Source organism: Carex rostrata, chromosome 28 (assembly GCF_964058835.1).
Source record: "Carex rostrata chromosome 28, lpCarRost1.2, whole genome shotgun sequence".
In the NCBI taxonomy this organism is placed as follows: Eukaryota; Viridiplantae; Streptophyta; class Magnoliopsida; order Poales; family Cyperaceae; genus Carex; species Carex rostrata.
The window spans coordinates 3,938,527-3,959,942 of NC_135945.1; the positions used below are offsets into that span (position 1 = coordinate 3,938,527).

Consider the following 21,416-nt stretch of genomic DNA (forward strand, 5'->3'; position numbering starts at 1 on the left):
TGCTTTATCCAACATGTCAATAGAGCAGTTTTGTTTGGTATCTCAATCAGAACAAGCCATTTTAAAAAGGAGCACCAATCTTTCTTCTTCATTTAAAAACCTGAGTTCATAATTCAATTTGGGAAATGAATGTTGAGAGGATCTTTAGTTATAAGTACTCTGCTACCATTTCTAACATATCCAGAAAATATTATGTGATATGTGGACAGCACGCTCTGATTTGGTTTTCCCACTTTGCACTTAAATTATATCCAGAAAATATTATGTACACAGAAAAAATGTTTTAAATTGCTAAAGAACTTCAAAAAAATTAGGAAATGATCATTTTATCTCTTTCATACAGTATTAGAAAAACTGAACTGCCCGGTTGGATCGGAAAAAACCGCACATGGAGGCTGTTCGGGATTGATTATTTGAATATAACATTAGACTGTATGTGCATATGAACCATTAATAATTGGGTTTTAACTGGTTTTCTGATAAAAATCCAGTAAACCGTTTAGATATGCGCTGTCACAGAAAGTAAACATGGGGATTAAATAGGAACTAAGTCATAAGGAAATGACAATTTCAGTTGAAATGGGCAAACAGTTTCTGTGGCCCCAACTGTACATGATGACTTAACAGTAAAACTGGAGCTCCCTAACAGAAGCATAATATCTTATTTGGATGAACATGAGCACATCTTAACCATGGTTACCAAAATTATCAAAGAAACACTTGATCAACTGCAAATGATGCATACCAGCTAAAATATAACCATACAAAAGAGGTAGAAAATAGTATTTATTATACATGCAACTCCAGTAATGACACATACCTTCTATCCAGTAATAACATTATACCTGCCATTATTGATATCCACATATGATGCAAAATATAAACTTCAAATTGGATTAACAATTTTGATAGGTCGGCTCATATCACGATGCAATCTGACACATTCAAATTGGATCAGTCAGCTCTAATCAACAATGGCAGAAAATGCACTCTTAGGGTTCAATACACCAAAGACGCAAAGCGGATCTCAAAATTAGTTAACAATAACTTCAACACTAAAAATAAATCCATACCCAAACAGAACTTGTCAGGTATTACAAGGGATGATTGAAAAACTAATTACTAAGATAATAACAGATTAAGTTATTATCACATTCTCTATTTTCTTTTGGACACAACGCAGGTTTGCACAGCCTCTTTTGTGCTTAGAAACGAGAGGATATGGGTCAATAAATCATTAGGCAAGCTACTTATCCTGTCAACCTCAACATTATTTCCGTTAATAGAAGAAACCCCATTTTTCATGCACGGCCTTATAGCCCTGGTCTTGTTGGGCTTGTTCATCTTTCCGCATTCAAACAACAATTTTGGGAAGCACCTTTTGTGCAGGATTCCTATATTACAATAGGAGATCCACTGAGTTATGAATTAGATTAAATTTGAATAGGAGGAACTAGATTTAAAATAAATAGTAGTTCATACTTGAGCAATTACCGTGAATAATTTGTAATAAAAAGTAAATAAGAGGTGAAAATAAATCTACCACTAATTATACCAACACAACTTGTTGCTAGATCTGAAGTTAGACTTCCGGCACAAGTTCTCTGCTGCTAGCCCAAACTGCTTTGATCAGTCCTCTTGATTGTACATGTAATTTACACAAGGAAAATATAATAAAACATTCTTTTTATTAACTTCTTCCCTAAATCTTTCAATTTATTAGCAACAAAAAACGGTCCATTATCTCAGGATAGAGAAAATTCAGCAAACAGTTGCTCTGAAGCTTAAATCATTTTCTTGATTAGGTTAGGTTTAAAACAGAAATTGAAGGAGCTTTTAGCTGAGGTTTCAAACTGAGAAAGGGAAATGAAAAAGGCACAGTAAAATAAAACTTGATAGAGGACCTATTTAAATTGGTAAGCTTTTTTTTACCCACATTTCTCAACAACACACTTTAAAAGTTACAAAAAAATCAAGCCCAATAAAATAACAAGTAAATGACACCTTCAACCATAGTTAGCATCCTAATCAATCATACAAATTGAACATGTAGAACCCTAAAATTGGAAGCCAATTTTCATGATCTCATGAATGGAGAGTAATTAGGAGCGAAATAGTAAGTACCTTGAATTTGATATTTGGCTGAAGCAAACTTCTTATTCTGAATTGAAACCTCCTCGCCACCACAGATAACTCGAATATTGAGTTGTAGCACCGTAGCCGTCTATGCAACCCATAGCACCATAGCCTTACCCATATATATATATAGAGAGAGAGTGAGGAAGGATCAAGTGACAATAATTTTTGATTTACAATAAGTTACCATAACCATTTTCTTCATTTTCAAAGTCCAAATCATCGATCCAAACCGTTCAACATGATCTCTACAATAAAATGGGCTTCCAGATCAAATTTTACTTTTTTGGAATTTTTTTACTATTTATTAAGATGGGTACAAAATTTAATGGTCTGAATTTGACTAGTTATTGTACCCATCATAATAAATAGTAAAAAAATTCCAAAAACATGTAAACTTTGGTCTCCAAGCACATTTTATTGTAGATATCACATCTAATGGTTTGGATCGACGATTTGGACTTTGAAAATGTAGAAAATAGTTGTGGTAACTTGTTGTAACTCAAAAATTGTTGTAACTTAATCCCTCCTCTTTCTCTCTCTATATATATATATGGGTAAGGCTATGGTGCTATGGGTTGCATAGACGGCTACGGTGCTACAACTCAATATTCGAGTTTTCAAAATCCTAATGGTCGATCCGAACCGTTCATCTTATTCTCCATATTAATGTGTTTGGAGACTAAATTTTACATTTTTTGAAAATTTTTTACTATTTTTTTTAGATAGGTAGAAAATCAAATATCTGAAGAGTGCAGAATTTTTTAGATCAACTGATTTTCTACCTATCTACAAAAATAGTAAAAAATTTCCAAAAAAATGTAAAATTTGGTCTCCAAACACATATTAACATGGAGAACAAGATGAACGGTTCGGATCAATCGTTAGGATTTTGAATACTAGAATATTAAGCCGTAGTATCCTAGCCCTCTATGCAACCCATAGCACTGTAGCCTTACCCTATATATATATAGTAAGACTACCATACATTACAATGCATAGATATTTTTGTGCATTGGACTATAAATCACCTGATTCAAAGTCCAAATGATCGATCCAAACCATTCATCTTGTTCTCCATATTAATATGTGGTTGGAGACCAAATTTTACATTTTTTGGAATTTTTTTACTATTTATTAAGCCACTTTGAAAATTGCTGATCCAATAGTAAAAGAAAAATAAAAAGGCAACGTTGGATCAATGATTTTCAAAGTGGCTTAATAAATAGTAAAAAAATTCCAAAAAATATAAAATTTGGTGGACTTTGAATCCGATGATTTATAGTCCAATATACAAAAATGCCTATGCATTGCAATGTATGGCAGCCTTACTCTCTCTCTCTCTCTCTCTATATATATATATATATATTTTCAAAATATTTGTTCCGGAGCTGTGGTGCAACCAATTGATTTTCTATTTTTCAAAGTTCAAACGGTTGATTCAAACCGTTACATGTGATCTCTATATGAAAATGTGCTTGGAGACCAAATTTTATATTTTTTTATTTTTTTTACTATTTATTAATCCAGTTTTAAAATCACTAATTTTAATAAACATTGAAAATTTTCTAGATCATTGAAAACAACGATTTTAAAACTAGCTCAAGAAATAGTAAAAATGTTCCAAAAAATATAAAATTTGGTCTCCAACCACATTTTATTATAGATTAAATGTTGAACTGTTTGAATCGACTATTTAAACTTTAAAAATGTAAATACTGAAATGTTTGTTCCACGACCTACGATCAAACATTTTGATATTAGTCAACCTTTATACATATATATTTTTCACAAAAATGTTTCTTCCTAGTTTCCGGAACAAATGACTCGTTTTTCCGATTTTGAAAGTCCAAAAAGTCGATCCAAACCATTAGATGTTCAATATATATTAAAATATGTTTGGAGACCAAATTTTACATTTTTGAAATTTTTTTACTATTTATTAAGATTGTTTGAAAATCACTGTTTTTCAATAGTGTAGAAATTTAATAAAAACAACAATTTTCAAACCATCTTAATAAATAGTTAAAAAATTCCATAAAATATAAAATTTGGTCTCCAAGCACATTTTAATATAGATTAAACATCTATCAATTTGGATCGACTGTTTGGACTTTGAAAATTAGAAAACCGAGTCATTTGTTTCGGAGGCTAGGAAAAAACGTTTTGACCTTAGACAACCACTCTCTCTCTCTCTCTCTCTCTCTATATATATATATATGTATGTATGAGGAGGGTTCAAATGCCTCCATTTTTTAAAACTTTAATAACTCAAAATTTAAAACTTAAAACTCATTATAAAACAATTAGATGTGATCTATATTATTTTCTCTATATGCTCACAAAAAAATATCACATTTCAATTTTGTTTTTATGTGAATCAATAAGTTGAAAAATCAATGTCTAAAAATTATCCACATTAGTATTTTTTTTTACAAGCTCTTTATGGGAACTAAAATAAAATTGAAATATCATAATTTTTTATGATAATATAGAGAAAATGATCTAGATCATATTCAACGGTTTTATTAGACTTTTAAGTTTTAAATTTTGTGTTTTTAAAGTTTTAAAAAATGGAGGCATTTAAACCCTCCTCTCTCTCTCTCTCTATATATATATCTCTCATCCTTATTAAGGAGCTTAATGTCTAGATCCTGCAGGGGTCCTGATTTACTGTTTTTTTTTTCGGAATGATGCTCAGCCGTTGAATTTCTAGATCGCACATAGATGAATTTTCCAAATTATGAGCTTCAACACTTAAGTATGCATTGGTCGCGCCGCATATGATCCCAGTGCTGCACCGCATATGATCCCAGTGCCCGTAGACCGCGCCTCTGAACCACGTACGGCACTTGCAGACCGAGCCTGTGCACCGCGCACCCTTTTTCTTTTTTTCTGCTGAAGGCGGGATTCGAATCCAGTTGGGTTCTGTTGGTGCCAAAATTCTTACCACTACACTAGAGTTCACATGTGTTGTTTTGTAGATAAATATAGTATTTAACTATTTTTCTCTACAAATTTTATTTAAATTATCTCTCCTCCTTATTAAGGAGCTTAATGTTTTCTACTACATAATTTGCTCTCGTTGCTATGCACGGGCACGATTACTAGTATATATATATATAGGAATATGCTAGCATGCTATGCATAGCATAGAGCCCCTCTATGCAACGCCTTGAATTTCGACTTTTCAAAATCCTAACGGTCTATCCGAACTGTTCATCTTGTTCTCCATATTAATATGTATTTGGAGACCAAATTTTACATTTTTTGGAATTTTTTTACTATTTGTTTAGATTTATTGAAAATCGCTATTTTTTTATGGTCCAGATTTGCTGAAAACAGAGATTTTCAATAAATCTAAAGAAATAGTAAAAAAATTCCGAAAAATGTAAAATTTGGTCCCCAAATACATTTTAATATGGAGAACAAGATGAACAGTTCAGATCGACCGTTAGGATTTTAAAAAGTCAAAATCCAAGCCGTTGCACAGAGGGGCTCTATGTTATGCATAGCATGCTAGCATATTTCTATATATATATATATATATAGTAAGGCAACCATACATTGCAATGCATAGCTATTTTTGTACATTGGACTATAAATCACCGGATTCAAAGACTAAATAACCGATCCAAACCATTCATCTTGTTCTCCATATTAATATGTGTTTGGAGACCAAGTTTTACATTTTTTTGGAATTTTTTTACTTTTTTTTAGATTTATTGAAAATCGCAATTTTTTTATGGTCCATATTTGTCTGAAAAAACAACGATTTTCAATAAATCTAAAAAAATAGTAAAATTTTTCCAAAAAATATAAAATTCGGTCTCCAAACACATATTAATATGGAGAACAAGATGAATGGTTTGGATCAGTTATTTGGAGTTTGAATCCGGTGATTTATAGTCCAATTTACAAAAATGCATATACATTGCAATGTACCATCGCCCAACTATATATATGAGTAAAGCTAGGGTGTGATGTGCTCACCAATAGAGTTTGGTGAGCACAACTCCAAAAGAATATCAGATTAATGTCAAACGTTGAATCCAAACCGTTGAAATCCATGTATTTTCATGAGTGATGCATATACATGCAAAATTTTGAAAGTTTTGAGTTTATTTGCTACAAGGTCAAGCGGTCAAAGAAATGATCATTTTTATAAGTTAATTTATAAGTTGTTTTATATATTCAAATTTTATTATTTCTTTGACCGCTTGACCTTGTAGCAAATAAACTAGAAACTTCCAAAATTTTGCATGTATATGCATCACTCACATGGATTTCAACAGTTTGGATTCGATGTTTGACGTTGATCCGATATACTTTTGGAGTTGTACTCACCAAACTCTTTTGGTGAGCACATCACACCTTAGCTTTGCTATATATATAAAGAGAGAGAAAGAGAGAGAGAGAGAGAGAGAGGGGTTGGCTAATATCAAAACATTTGTTCTTAGGCTGTGGAACAAATGCTTCGGTTTTTATATTTTCAAAGTCCAAATAGACAATTCAAACTGTTCAACATTTATTCTATATTAAAATGTGCTTGGAGACCAAAGTTTATATTTTTTAGATTTTTTTTACTATTTATTAAGTCAGTTTTAAAATCGCCGTTTTCAATGATCTAGAATTATTTTATTGTTTATTAAAATTAGTGATTTTTAAACTGGCTTAATAAATAGTAAAAAAAATTATAAAAGAACTATACCAATTCTGTAATTTTATTACTAACTTAATTTTTTTTATATAATTTTTTATTTATTTTCTTAATACAAACATAAACGTTATTTTTTACAAATCTGTCTCTTTAACATTGATATTTTGCAAACATAAATTTCTCACAATTATTTAGGAATTTGCGGAAGCAAGGCCAGGCAGTCCTTTAGACTTTAGTTGCCTAGAGATGTTGGACCTAGTTTGGTTTCAGCTGGATATCTCCCTTCACCTCTTATTCCAAACATGCATCAAAGTGATTCACCTTCTTTTGTCCCCTTTTCATCCTATTTCTTCCTCCCAAGCACATTAGAAAACAGTAAAGAACTACAATATGATCAAATATATATTCATGGTCTATTAGGAAACTTCATGTTGAATCTATTGAAATTTACATATTATCTTATTTAAAATACATAAGCCTTCTATAATTCACACTACAAAAAACATCACAAGTATAAAATTATGGAATTATAATTATTCCAACCAGGCTTCTAAATAGCTAGCTATAGCGGCGCTATAGCTACGCTATAGCTTTTCCGGACCATAAACGCTAAGCTACGAGATAAAATTGCGCTAACTCAGCTACGACCGCTATAGCTATAATAGCTGACCGCTATTACCGCTATATGAGACCTGCTATAGCTACCGCTATGCTACATGATTTTTTTTTTTGCAATTTATATGGACTTCTGTACTTCTATTCTTATTTCTAATGCTACATGGTCTTCTACGATAAGTATACTAAACTAAACTATATGCTTCTATTTTTATTTGTGATTTATTCTATCATTCTATATCGAGAAATATTCAAATACTAATTATTCATTTTGATTACTCTTTTTATAGTATTCATTTGTAAAATTATTATCGTTCGTTTCAATTGAAAGCTGATTTTGATTATTATTATAATTATAAAATGTTTAAATATGTATATTGACTTCATTTACCTTATAAAATTAATTACTCTTTGTCTATTATAATATGTAATACTATGAAGTATAAACTATTAAATAATGTTACTTTTTAGATTTTTTTCATTCTTATTTGCGTAATTGATAAAAAGTATAGACTTAGATTAGTTGTCATTTAGTTGTTACATCAATTCTCTAATATTGATTATGTTAATAATTAGTAGAAATATAGAATATAAAGTTTGAAAAGGAAAAATCGCTATGTGTGATAGCTTCCGCTATAGCTACGCTATTCGCAATAGTTTTTTTTTTTGGTCTCCCCGCTATGCCGCTATAATCGCTATTTAGAACCTTGATTCCAACAATTAAAAACTGCTCTGAGGGCATTGGATCAAGCTATCTTCTCAGAACTGATAGTAATTAAATTGTTATGCTAGGAGAAATTTCTGGTTTCTGTTTCCTTCTCATCTAAGTTTGGGCCTAGTTGATTTCTGCGCTCAAGATTTTGGTGTGATTTGGAAAAGCTTTCTGTTCGTCATTGAAAACAATGGCTAGGAAACACTGTGGCAAAGGGTGCTCATTTTGTCGTTGCAGGAATTATTAGAATAATAATGAATATGTTATGCGCTAACACAATTGATGATCCATAACAATTGATAATTTATTATGAGACAGAATTACATATTATTCATAAAACATAACCATGATACAATTATTTATACAATTGGACTAGATAATATCACTAACATAACCAACCAATCCGACTCTATCGAGTAAATCAGTGGTATGACAATGACCAGATCGAAGACCCAACTGAAACATGTTTGTCACAATTAATGACTCAAACCCTCACATAATGAACTGAACTTTTGTGTCACCATGACCGATTGATCGACTTAGTTGATAAATAAGTTGGTCAAACGTGGCTGAGCATGCAAAACTAAAGGTTCAGCAAGAGCAGTTCCTTCATATGATTCATAGAGAGTAATTGAAGAAACACCAGAAGGTTTCCTCCAAGTAAACCCCTAAAGAAGTCTTGCAAGCAATATTACAGTCATAGTTGTGCCCAGAGTGACGCCCAGACAACCGCGTCTTCCGCTACTAAATGATATAAAGCGCAATTCTGGTTCAGTAAGTAACACGTCTGAGCACTTGTCAGTCAAGTGTCTCTCAGGCTTGAACTTGAGAGGTTCTTCCCAGGTTTTAGGGTTTCGGCCTAGCCCAAGTCGGCTTAGAAGCACATGACTGCCCTTGGGAATGAAGTAACCTGCAATTGTGGTGTCCTCCATGGCTTGATGTGGAGGATTAAATGGCACCAGAGGGTGAAGACGTATAGCTTCTCTAATGCAGGCTTTGAGGTAGTTAAGTCGAGGGATGTCGCATTCATCAACAAGTCTTTCGTTGCCGACCACTCTATCAATTTCATTTGTGGCTTCTTGAAGAACATCGGGGTTGTTCATCATCTCTGCAAGAATACATTCTACCGCATGCGAAGGATTATCGACACTGGCAAGGAAGAGTTCCTGTCCAGAAGGTCCATTTGTTGTCAAGTTTAGTTAGCTACATGGAAAATTAAAAGGGACAAATCTACATTGAAAATTAAAAAGGTCCACTTTTTATCAGATCGACTCCAACAGGAATTGTTTTACTTGCATTATTTTTTTTTAAATTTCTCCGTTGTATTGACAAGAACTCGTTATAGTTGAATATTTTGGGGTAATTAAAAGGGACAAAAACTTGTTATAGTTGAAAATTGAATATTTTTGGGGTAATTAAAAGGGACAAATTGAATATTTTTGGGGTAATTAAAAGGGACAATAACTCGTTATAGTTGAAAATTAAAAGGGACAAATCTACATTGAAAATTAAAAGGTCCATTTTTTATCAGATCGACTCCAACAGGAATTGCTTTACTTGCATTTTTTTTTTTTCAATTTCTCTGTTGTATTGACAAGAACTCGTTATAGTTGAATATTTTTGGGGTAATTCTTTTTTCAAAAATTTAAGTACATAAAGTTGAAGAAGTAACAAAGATCACTATAATTAAAGTGTTTGATGTTTCCTTACAATAGTTTGTGTTTTGATCTCCTCTGCAGTAAGTAGGAAGTGTCCATCTGCATCTTTAAGTGAAACTAAAACATCCAGCCAGTCTTGAGTCTCTCTTTCACTATCACTGCTACCTTGCCTCCAAAGTTTGATTCTTTCTGTGATAATAGGGTCGTGCAATTTGTCTAACGTCTTCCGTGCTGTTTTTAGAATCTTTTCATGACCATCCAAGTCTAAACCTATCAAACTCGGAAAGTAGTCAGATATACAAAAGGCAAAGATGTATCTGAGTAAATCAAAGATAGCATTTATCTGCTCTATTTCATCAGCGCCAGGGCCACCATCAGGCATCACTTGACTGAAGTACCTTTTGTTGAACATTAGCCTTCGAGTCACATTCCCACAATAATGCCGTGCAACAACTCTTATGTCAATGTCTTTTGAACTTTGACAAAGATTGTACACATATTGCACAAGGTGGTTTGCCTCGTCAGCTCTTTTATCATACAATGAACAGTGTCTTGCTGGACATACTACTTCTGAAGTCAGAATCCTCCTCATTTTCTTCCATTGATCACCAAAAGGGCAAAAAATTGTACCTCCAACAAGCAAGTTTGTGGCAAAAGATGTTGGCCTTGATGCAAGTATTGCATCTTTCTTTCTTACTACTTCTTGCGCAATTTTAGGACAGGTTATTGATATGACATGAACTTTGCCAATGCGAACACAGGCAATATCTGTGTTCATATCTTTCATGAGGAGGTGGATCCACCGAGAGACAGGTTTCTGTTGGAGCATTGCCGGGAGGCAACCGACAAGTGGCCAAGGCATTGGTCCAGGAGGGAGTTGGTTTTGTTTTGAAATGCGGACTTTCTTTGGACGGTACTTTTGGAAGACAAATAACAGGGTAAAAATAAGGATGGCGCCGGAAAATGTGTGTGGAGAAGGATTCAAGAGGGCTTTTACTAAGGTGTTGATCATCATTTAATTTGTATGTTCGGCGCTCAATTTTTGATTGTAAGGTTTAATTAGGTGTCTTAATCTTTTGGGACTGGGTAAAGGTTTTATGCCTTGGTTTCAAATGCACAGCTACTATTTATAATACTCGAAGCATTACACATATGACCAATGTGCATGGCATGCCACATTATAGCGCCACAGGTTATTGTCCATGTGAAAAACTTAGAATATTTTGGTTTCAAATGCACAGCTACTATTTATTTAATTGTTGTCCAATGTAGATGGCATGCCAACATGACCAATAGCGTTACAGGTTATTTTCCATGTGAAAAAACATAGAATATTTTGGTTTGGGAGCTGAGAATAGTACCTGTGCTACAGTATTTGTATTATAACTAGCTTAATTATTTAGCGAGACTGCAAAAATTCTATCACTGAATTTTCTTTTCTAAAGTATATTGAAAGAAAATATTCACTACAACAAAAAACACATTTACTATCACTCTTTTACCATCGGATGTGCTTCTACACAGATAGTGTATGTAACTAGGGGCAGCACTGTAAATACTTTCAACCTTGTACTGACTATTTAGTCTAATCAACCGATTGCGTGGATGACCCTCCTACTTTGCCATCCCATTTAAAAATCCTACCGTTGGTCTTGAGTATCTCTGTGATAACGTATGGGTTACAGAACCGATGGCGTAGAGGCCGTTGTTGACCTATTTTTGTCACAATCCAAGTATCAGCATGACTAAAGTCTGATTATAACATTATATTTTGCATCCATCCACGTACTGCATGTTCACCTATATCACCAAGCATATTCAAATAAAAAAACAGTTACGCTTAATTATTGACTTCACGCCTTCATAGTCGCAGCTCGTGGGTGCGGGTGCGGTTCACGGGTGCTAATGGGTTCGATCCGAATGTATCCATCCTTACCTGTGAATTTCAATAGAGTATCGGCGATTGTATCGACTTAGTAAGGATATGCCATGTAGGCAGATACGTATTGGTGCCGTATCAGGCACATATATCCATATCTGATACATGTCCAATACATATATGAAGGTCTATTTGAAGTATCCGAGTAACATAGGTCTATAAATAAAATATATAATCTCGTGTGGCGAATATTGGAGCTTTGAAAAAAATGAATTTTCGTGCATAATTAGAAGTTACTTTGAGCAAAGAATGAAAATATTGAAAGAAAAAAGAGTAACATTAATTATCATGTAATGAACCATAATCGAAGTCATTTCGTTGTTGTATATAATTTGATTCTGAGCAATTTATGAAAATTAATTTTGATTATACAATGTGAATTCAATGTATAAGTGGTTAGAGTTTGGGGGTATTCCCAACAATACTTTTAACACTATTTGAAAAGCTATTATTCCTCTCAAGATAAAGGTTTTCATGTAGCTAGTCATGCAGAAGAGAGTTTTAGTTAAAGTAAATTTGCTGAATAAAGATTGGCAAGGGGATCCTTCTTGCCCTTTTTGTTCTGACTTGAAAACGTCTAATCCTCTTTTTGTCACATGTCCTATAGCTAAGTCCATATGGTCTTGGATTGCACAACATAATGGTTTTACTTTTAATTGTACATCTGTTTCTAATTTATGGCTATTCGATAGTTGGATACCACTTAAAGATAGATTATTATTAGAAATGATTAGAGCAGCTACTATGTGGACTATATGGTTAGCTAGAAATAAAGTTTGTTTTGATCATACTCCAGTTCCCTCTAGTAGTTCTTTAGCTTTAAAAATTATTGCTCTGACTACATTTTGATGTAAATCAAAGTTAGATGAATCTTTCTTTAAATTAACTTTGATTCTACCTATGGATATTAGTGTATTAAACCAGGTAGTTGCTCTAATAATACCTTCGGACTCAAATACCCAGGGAAGGGTAAACAACCCTTTGAACTTGGAGGAAGATCCAACCCCTAGGTTAGAAGGGTTTGATACTATGGATGCTTTACTTCTAAGTGATACTGGATTAGTAGGGTTCGACACTACAGCGCCTTCATCTTCTCTTGACAATTCAACTGCTGTTGGCTAATTTATTTCTTGTCGGTTGTTATAATTGTTCATTTCTTGCAAACTTGCCTAAAGGCTTTTCCTTTAGTGTGATACTTATGTTTTAGTTTTTCAAGCACTTAGTGATGTAAAAATTGTGTTGTTTCGTAATGAAACTGGTGGGCACTCCCCACTTTATTAAAAAAAAAAGATTATACAATATAAAATATTTATATTCTTTTTCAAGAAAGGATATCAAACTAAGAAAGGGATCCAACTCTGTTGCTTTTCGAAAAGCAGCATCCTCCTTTTCATCTATCTCAGTCATTGAATTACTTTTAATGGTGTAGATTTATTTTCTCTATTATAAATTAATTTTTTGACCTGCCCATCCTGCCCAAAAAAAGTTTTCACTCCACTGTACTGCATTGTTTTACGTGTCATTAATTATCCTTCTCTCCCAACTTCTCTAAACTTTTCACTCCAATTTTATCTCACTGTAGCACAGACGAGGCGTTCTCTCTCAAATCAAACTTGAATTATACTAAGCTAAGTACAGACGAGGCGTTCTCTCTCGTCGCTATTTTTAAGATTTCATCTCACTGTAGCACCATCTCTCATTTACTCCATTAATTAGATAATTCACAAATAAGCCCCTGTTAAAATAAGATAATTCAAAAATTAAGCATTTATGTGAATTCAACAACACAATTATCACTTTATTATTTTTGTTTGTAGCACGAAAGTGAATGTTTAGGAGGCATCGCATAATATCCTCTATTTCTCCCATGCCATTACAGAGGGATATATATTGTCATAGATTTATAATGTCCCATTCAGAATTATTGCTCCATTGAAATATAAGTAACAGTCTGATGATATGGACATTTGTCATGTGGATAATATTGTTCTTGCTGTGTTTTTTTTTTTTTTGATAGAGACATCCATCAATTTTACCAAACAAAGAAAATGTCCCATTCAGGATTATTGCTCCATTGAAATAAAACAAACAACCTGATGATATGGAAATTTGTCATGTGGAAAATATTGTCTTGCAGTGTTTTTTTTTTTTTTTTTGATAGAGACATTATTTAATATTGCTCATGACACGCGTACAATATTTAATTTCAATATTAGGTGCTATTTGGGAAACAATAACTTCATTTGGAACTAGGAACATATATATATATATATATATATATATATATTGGTGCACGCATGTATATCAATCATTGTACTACTTCATTTAATTAAAACAATCTACAATACTTCAATGGTACATGATTCGTTTTTTGCCTCTCTTATATTAAATAAATTGGAAAAGGTGGTTATAATTGTACTTGTAATTTGTAAATTATAATTGGTCTAATTTAATTAAAACCGAGAGTTTGGTTATTGGATTATTTCTGTTGTTGAACGGTCAAGCGCACAATTGGTTTTGCTCCATTTCAAGTGCGGAGTATCGTATATTAATAGTCATACAGCTGAAAGTAATTCCATTAAAACTGCCATCAAATATATATATATATATATATATATATATATAGAGTAGGGATCGGATGACATCATTTTTTGGTGACATCGTGCATTTTCAAAGTTTTCAAAGTTCAAACAGTCGATCCAAACCGTTCAACATAATGAATATGTTAAAATGTGCTTGCAGTTCAAATTTTACATTTTTCTAAATTTTTTTACTATTTATTAAGTATTTAACAAAATCACTATATTCAGACCGTTGAATTTTTGTACCCATCTTAATAAATAGTAAAAAAATTTAGAAAAATATAAAATTTGATCTGCAAACACATTTTAACATATCCATCAAGTTGAACGATTTGGATCGACTGTTTGAACTTTGAAAATGTACAGTGTCATCCGATGTCACCAAAAAACGGTGTTATCCGATCCCTCCTCATATATATATATATATATATATTCCATTAAAACAAATTAATAGCCATACAGCATCCTAACATCAAATTTTAAGCTAACTTTATAAAATAATATTGTCTCTCTAGATCTAAATTTACTCTCATTCACGTTCAAAGATCTGAATTGATACCAAAAAAATGTTCGATAAAAACATAGAAATAGCTTAATTTGTTTTAAACCAAATCAGTCATAAGCAACTGCTCGGTTGGGTCATTATCGAGCTAACCCCAACATCTAGCACAATTATTTCAATTATATTTTTAAGCACGTATGCAGAAAATTGTAATTTAGATGATTTTGTTATAACAAAAAGCAAAAATAAAAAATGTGTACAAGCAGCATGGATGGATTAGAACATACAACTATGAAATTACCAAGAGTAAAAAAAAATTGATGCACATGCATTACCCTACTAATTTAGAATTTTTATTAGAATACAGTAATCATTTTGAGTTTGAATTCTAACGGACGAATTGATAAGGTGCAAATGGGGACCAGAATAATTGATATTGTATGAACACGTGCTGAATCGAAGGTAGATCTAGAAAACTAGATAGAATTTTGTTCTCTCTCGACGCGAAGCATGTGTATCATACATTTAGTCATTCTTGCAATAATAGCACAACTATGATACAAAATCTGAGTTATATGATTCTATCAGTTACAAATCTCAAAAACTCTCTCCAAAATGTCATAGTTATGCTAAGCTGCTAGCTATATTAATTAATCATGGCAGAAGATGCACAAAATTGATTGAGGTCATGCTACGCATATGTCATATATATGACTCAGTGACTATGCTATAGCATGCGAATGTCACTTTCTTTTTTGTGACGGATATTAGTTGTTGTTGTTTGTTTGTTTTGTTTTTTTTTTAAAAAGGGGAATGGATAAGAAATAATCTCCACTGATCTTACCCTCTCAAATAAAATTTGTTTCTATACTTTTTTCCCTCCCCTTCCGTCCTTTACCTTTCCTATTATAGAAACAAGGCATTAGAAGAATTTCAATGTGAAATTTTCCCTCCATGTGGAGTTGATAAAAATAATGTCATTTGTTAATTTAACATCTTATTTGGATGGAGAATAGAGCAAGGAAATGAAGAGGAATAAAATTCGATCTTATTCTGTCATTCTGCACCTTCGTTCTTCTAATCGTCTGCAAATTACTAAATATTGTTGTTCTATTTATCAATCTTTATGACTTGCTCCTATGGAACCAAGGTCGAAAGGATGAAAAGATCAGTCATTCACAACCACTGATGAAAGATTCCTTGAAAAGTTCAGAATTAGAAATTCTCAATTTTAAATTGTAGGTTCAAGTTGGTCTGTTGAGAATATACTTGGCAGCTGAAGATTTGGAAATCAAAGAAGATATGACAGGATTCATATCTATTCAAAGAGGGAAAGAGTGCTGCACATATGTATTCTTTCACATATAGACAGTAGTTGATTTCCTTCTAAATGTTAGGTTGAGTATTCTATGTTTAACAAATGTAATTGATTTACTAGAATATCTAGTTGAGCTTATATATAGAGGAGCAGCCGTGTAAAATTAATTAAGAAAGAAAAAATAAAAAAAGGGTGGGAAAGGAGTTTTCTTGAGAGTTTTGCATTCTGAAATATTTCTATTATTTTTGACATGATATCAGAGCATGGTTGCCTAGTAGTATAGCTTGAGAAATTATTGCCTTTATTGCATTTTGTTTCAATTTCTTGGGCTATATTGCTCTAAGGAGAGATTCATACTTGGTAGAACAATGTCCCAAGAGTCAACCACCATTGCTGCTTTGATTGTGCAGATGGCTAGAATGATGACTCAGATGGTGTCTATTCAAGTGGCTGCCATAAGCAATATTGTACACCTCCATAGTTAAATCATGAAACGTGGAATACCTTGAGTATTAGCAAAGACAGTTCTACAAGCGACTGGAGTTTGAGTTTTGTCAAATTTTTTGTGTTTTTTTGCTATCTACAAATTACTGAATTGCAGTTTTTTTTCACTAAATTGATGCTTTTCAGAGACGGTGTGTACTAATTTGATGTTTATCAGTAAATGTATCACGACCACTTGAAATGCAAAATTTATTTAAGATTTAATGCTAGCTACTACCCAATAGCAATCAATCAAAGCTCGTTCAGAACTCTTTGGAACCACCATCGAAATAACGAAACTGTTGTACATAACAAACACATTCTTGTTTATTTATGAATGACATTTTTTGACAGCGCACACATTATGTCAACACATTTAAGTTTTCCATGAGGTCCTAATTTATCCAGAAATTATAAATTTTTGGCTGGAAAAAGTAACTTAGTATGCAATAATTATAGCAAACTTCTTTTTGGTACCAGTAACTTAGTTGTTAAATTGAAACAGTATATTATGTGTTTAACAATAATCTTAACAAACAATTACATCAAGCATAAATAAATAATTATAGAACTGGAATGAGTACGGGGCATCTTATGACCTCATAGACCTGCCGGTGACTGCATCGGATCACGTGCCTCTAATTATCAGGATAAGGCCACATTCAAATCCACCGAAAAGACAATTCAAATTTGAGAACTTTTAATATGAAGATCACATTTTAATATGGAGATCACATCTAACAGTTTGGATCGATCATTTGGACTTTAAAAATTGGAAAACAACTTGGTTACACAGGAGGCTAGGAACAATCGATTATTTATTATCCTATTCTCTCTCTCTCTCTCTATATATATAATAGACATATCGTATCCTTAAGTTTTGAAAATTACCGTATCGTCGTATCCGTAACGTATTCGATACGATACGATACGGATCTGCACAAGCATAAGAAGCACTACACGGTCAAGCCATCCCATTAAGGCATGAGTTTCATCCCAACACTGATATTCACAAATGCAATGAACTCTTTCCCATAGTTCAAAAAATTGGCCGATTCAACTCGGAATCGGACGGGACCAGGCCGATTTTTGCCCGATTCTCAAGTTTGTGCGATTTTTTCAAAAAAATCGGATGAACAGTGACGGAATTGGCCGATTTTCCAATTTTCCGGCCGAGTTACACCGATTCAAGCTGATTTAAAGAAAAAATATTTTCAATCTCACTAACCTGTGCCGTTTTGAGCGTACGACCACTTTTTGGAAAGCTATGAAGAAGATCTACAACATGAGAAACTAAAAAAAGGAAATTTGGAGTCAGTCGGACGCACTAAACTCGCAGACAGCCAAAATTACACGTTTTCAACACGGTTTCTATTTTTGGCGCACCAAGGACACATTTTTACAGCTAAACTTGGACAAGCTATCATGGGAAACAATCCAAATATAGCACCCACTAACTCCACTTCATAGCCTCTAAATTGGACATGGTCTTTAGTTATAAAAGAGGGGGTTTGTTATCCATTGAAGGCATCTCTTCGCAAAGATCATCCAATCTCATTCTTTCCCTCCACACACACAATACTTAGCGATAAATTCTGAAGTAAGGAAAGTTTTTAAGCAAGGAGAAGAATGGTTTCCTGAGCAAGATTCGGCAAGATAGAGGTTCTTGATTTAATAAAGGGTGTAATCATTTCTTTATTTCATTTCTTCATACTTTGCCAACTTTTTGTAATGGATCTCTCCATGAGGGAGTAGTTCTCTCTCTAGGGGTTTAGGTCAATGCATGAACTTGTTTGATTGTATCTTATTCGGTTATTTGTTTTTGTTATGATTGTTTTATGGGATTTGATGTTAATTTTTGTGATTTATCATTTGTGTTAATTACATAGTTAGTACTTGAAATCGCAGTAGTCCCGTGTTGGATTCGAAAGAACCAATATTGCTAGGATGAGAGGAGAGTACCAAATTATGAATGCAAATACCCTAGGTTTGGATTAGGATCTAACCAATTTATAATCTAAGCCGGAACTACAGAAATTAAGGTTAGGAATTTGGTGAAGGACCTAACCGTGAAGGCAAACCCTAATTAGGACATCTCAAATCGAATCGGGTATTGGTATGAAGGACTTAATCGTGAAATATCAATATTTGAGGAGATGAGAGACTAACAAGAGCATATGGTCTAGGTAGCTAGGATGAAGGACTTAATCGTGAAGTTCGAATTACTTAGACACGTTATTAATTCACGAAAGTGATCCTTAATAACATATTAGGTTAGAAACCTCATCAAATCATACATGAACTTAAACAAATACCGAATAGATAGAGTTAGTAAGAGATTGTAGACCGAATGCCCCTAGATCTTCTCAAACTAGAAAGCAAATCAATATTTATTTCCTCAATTTACTTTTATTGTTTTAAAATTTCTCTCTCTCGGGTATTGAACCCAAAACTAGGAATTGTTAGATCAAACCCCTCATTTACTTTTATTGCACTTTACTTTATTATATTTTTCTGAAATTTATTACTAAAGTTTTAGCATAGTAATTAAACACACTCCCTGTGGATCGATACTCGACAATATACTACACCGTAGGATTGTATACTTGCAATCTGAACTGAAAGTGTATTTAGGGATAAAAGGTACATCTAATTGTACTGAAGCTTTTTACCATACCCTTTGGACGTAACAGGGAGAGCGGCTTTGAGAGGGAGAGACGGAGACAGAGAGAGAGAAACACGGAGGAGAGGGAGAGACGGAGATAGAGAAAGAGAGAGACACGGAGGAAAGGGAGAGAGAGAGAGGGATGAGTTGAGACTCAAATATTTTGGATCAGTACAGAGGCGCGAAACGAAAATAAACCCTAGCGCTACATAAGATTAGGATTGGTTCTCTCTAAAAACCGATCTCGGTTTTCTCTAAACAACCGATCCTAATTCTAAAAAAAATAAAAAAAAAACTTTTAGGATTGGTTATTAAAAAATAACTGATCCTAAAAGTATTTTTTTTTTTTTTTTAGAATTAGGATCTGAAAAAAAATAGTCATTGACAGTGGGATCATTAGAGGACTAATTACTCTTAAGCAACAAGAATAGGTGGTTTACATTTAGAGGCCTAATTTTAAATGTTAAACTGACATGATTATAATCCGCATTTGATAAAATAATTAAGGCTTGAATTCCTTATTCTATTTGGACCTACCAACCACCGATCAGGTTTAACTTCTCTCGAAGTGAAAGTGAACCCAATAATTAAAACCGTCCACTCATCCTTATTTTTTTTCACGTTACAATTTATAGTTTCTATTTCACATGCATGTTGTGTTTCCAGTCATAATCTTAGTGTCTTAATTTTTCCCACAGGTTTATATTTGTATTAACATGATTAATTATAATAATAATAAATGAGGAGAGATACAATTGCACCATTTTATGGTAACACACCTTATTGACACCTTCTTCCTCGACAATCACCATACTAAAATGGACATGTGTATTTTTAGTAGTTATGTATTCTTTTTATTTAAAATCACAATGACAATTCAATACAATAAGTTAGTAATTAATTTTCATTATTTGTAATTTTCAATTTTTTTTATGTATTTAGCTTTATATGTATTGTAGATTTTACTTCATTTTTTTATGGTTGTTTTTGTTTATAATAAAAGTTATGATATTTAGTTTTTAAAATTATGTCTGAGATGTTGTTCTTTTTATTAGATAATTTTTTATGGATTATATTTGTTACGGAGAATTTTCTATCGAGAATATATACATTGTTTTGCTGATAAATTAACTTCATTGAAACAACAAAAATAGTATATTACAACAAAAGAAAAGATCGCCAACTCAACCACATAACACTATTATCAACCAAATGCATTACTACAAATTAAAATAAGAATGAACAACATAATATATTACCTTCTTTATGTTCTAATTTATAAGATAAATTTTGTGAAATAATTTATTAGATAATTATAAGGTTATTTATTAAAATAATTTATAAATAATGTTAAAATAAATTTTAAGATAATATAATTTATAAAATAATTTTTAGGAAGTAATCATGTTTAAGAATTTTATTAGAATAACATATTAAAACAATTTACAAAATAAATTTTTACCAAGAAAGAAAATGGATATAAACAAGGAGAATTTTTTTATTCATAGAAATTAATAAAATAAAATATACGGAAATAGAAGAATATTTGATGGATATTAATTTACAATCTGAGATTAATCATCGTCGTAGATTAAGGGCTAGAATTAAAAAAAGAAGAAGAAGAGAATATGTCCTTGTATGTATTTCAGAAACAAAACCAACATTACAATAACGGCTCATTGAGCCTTAATTAGTTTGTATAAATATACATAATCAATTTAAAAAATAACATTCAATAAAATTCATTTTCCTCATAATTATATTTCTTAATTTCTCAACACGTACCAGAATTGGCAAACATGTAATTAAGTGCAACTAGTATCAACCAATTAACAGTCGTCAACAATTAATAACTATTGACACTAATAGCAACACTGACATGTATCCGTGTATGATTGGCCATAGCAACCACTATAATAACTACCATGACATGCAACAATTCTAAATAAATCAAGGTTACATTTTGCTCTCTGTTTTTATATGTAATTTACTTTTATAACATGAAAATAAAATTTGAAAAATAACATCTGGATTGATTCTTTATATAATAACGGTTTTTAACAGAGAACCGATCTAGATAGTTATCTGGATCGGTTGTTGAGACAGAACCGATCCAGATACTTTAAAAAAATAAATTATAAGTTAA

General features: G+C 32.3%; 1 protein-coding gene and 1 long non-coding RNA gene across 2 annotated transcripts; both read right to left on the reverse strand.

Annotated features, from left to right (window-relative positions):
- Positions 1-726: 726 nt before the first annotated feature.
- LOC144545805 (uncharacterized) lies at positions 727-2,195 on the reverse strand. The gene is made up of 3 exons (XR_013508591.1): positions 2,125-2,195; positions 1,544-1,637; positions 727-1,394 (listed from the first exon to the last, which is right to left on the reverse strand). It is a non-coding gene; the product is annotated as an uncharacterized LOC144545805 (long non-coding RNA).
- Positions 2,196-8,776: 6,581 nt separating this feature from the next.
- Positions 8,777-10,854, reverse strand: LOC144545764 (tyrosine N-monooxygenase-like). The gene is made up of 2 exons (XM_078294323.1): positions 9,834-10,854; positions 8,777-9,289 (listed from the first exon to the last, which is right to left on the reverse strand). Exons 1-2 carry the CDS (start codon positions 10,794-10,796, stop codon positions 8,792-8,794), a joined length of 1,461 nt encoding a protein of 486 aa, XP_078150449.1. The 5' UTR covers positions 10,797-10,854; the 3' UTR covers positions 8,777-8,791.
- Between the last annotated feature and the right edge of the window lie 10,562 nt (positions 10,855-21,416).

Excerpts from the sequence above, each read along its gene's own strand:
- LOC144545764 (XM_078294323.1), bottom strand. The coding sequence starts at position 10,796 with ATGATGATCAACACCTTAGTAAAAGCCCTCTTGAATCCTTCTCCACAC. Across the intron at positions 9,290-9,833 it reads AGATCAAAACACAAACTATT|GAACTCTTCCTTGCCAGTGT; the intron begins GTAAGGAAACAT and ends CCTTCTGGACAG.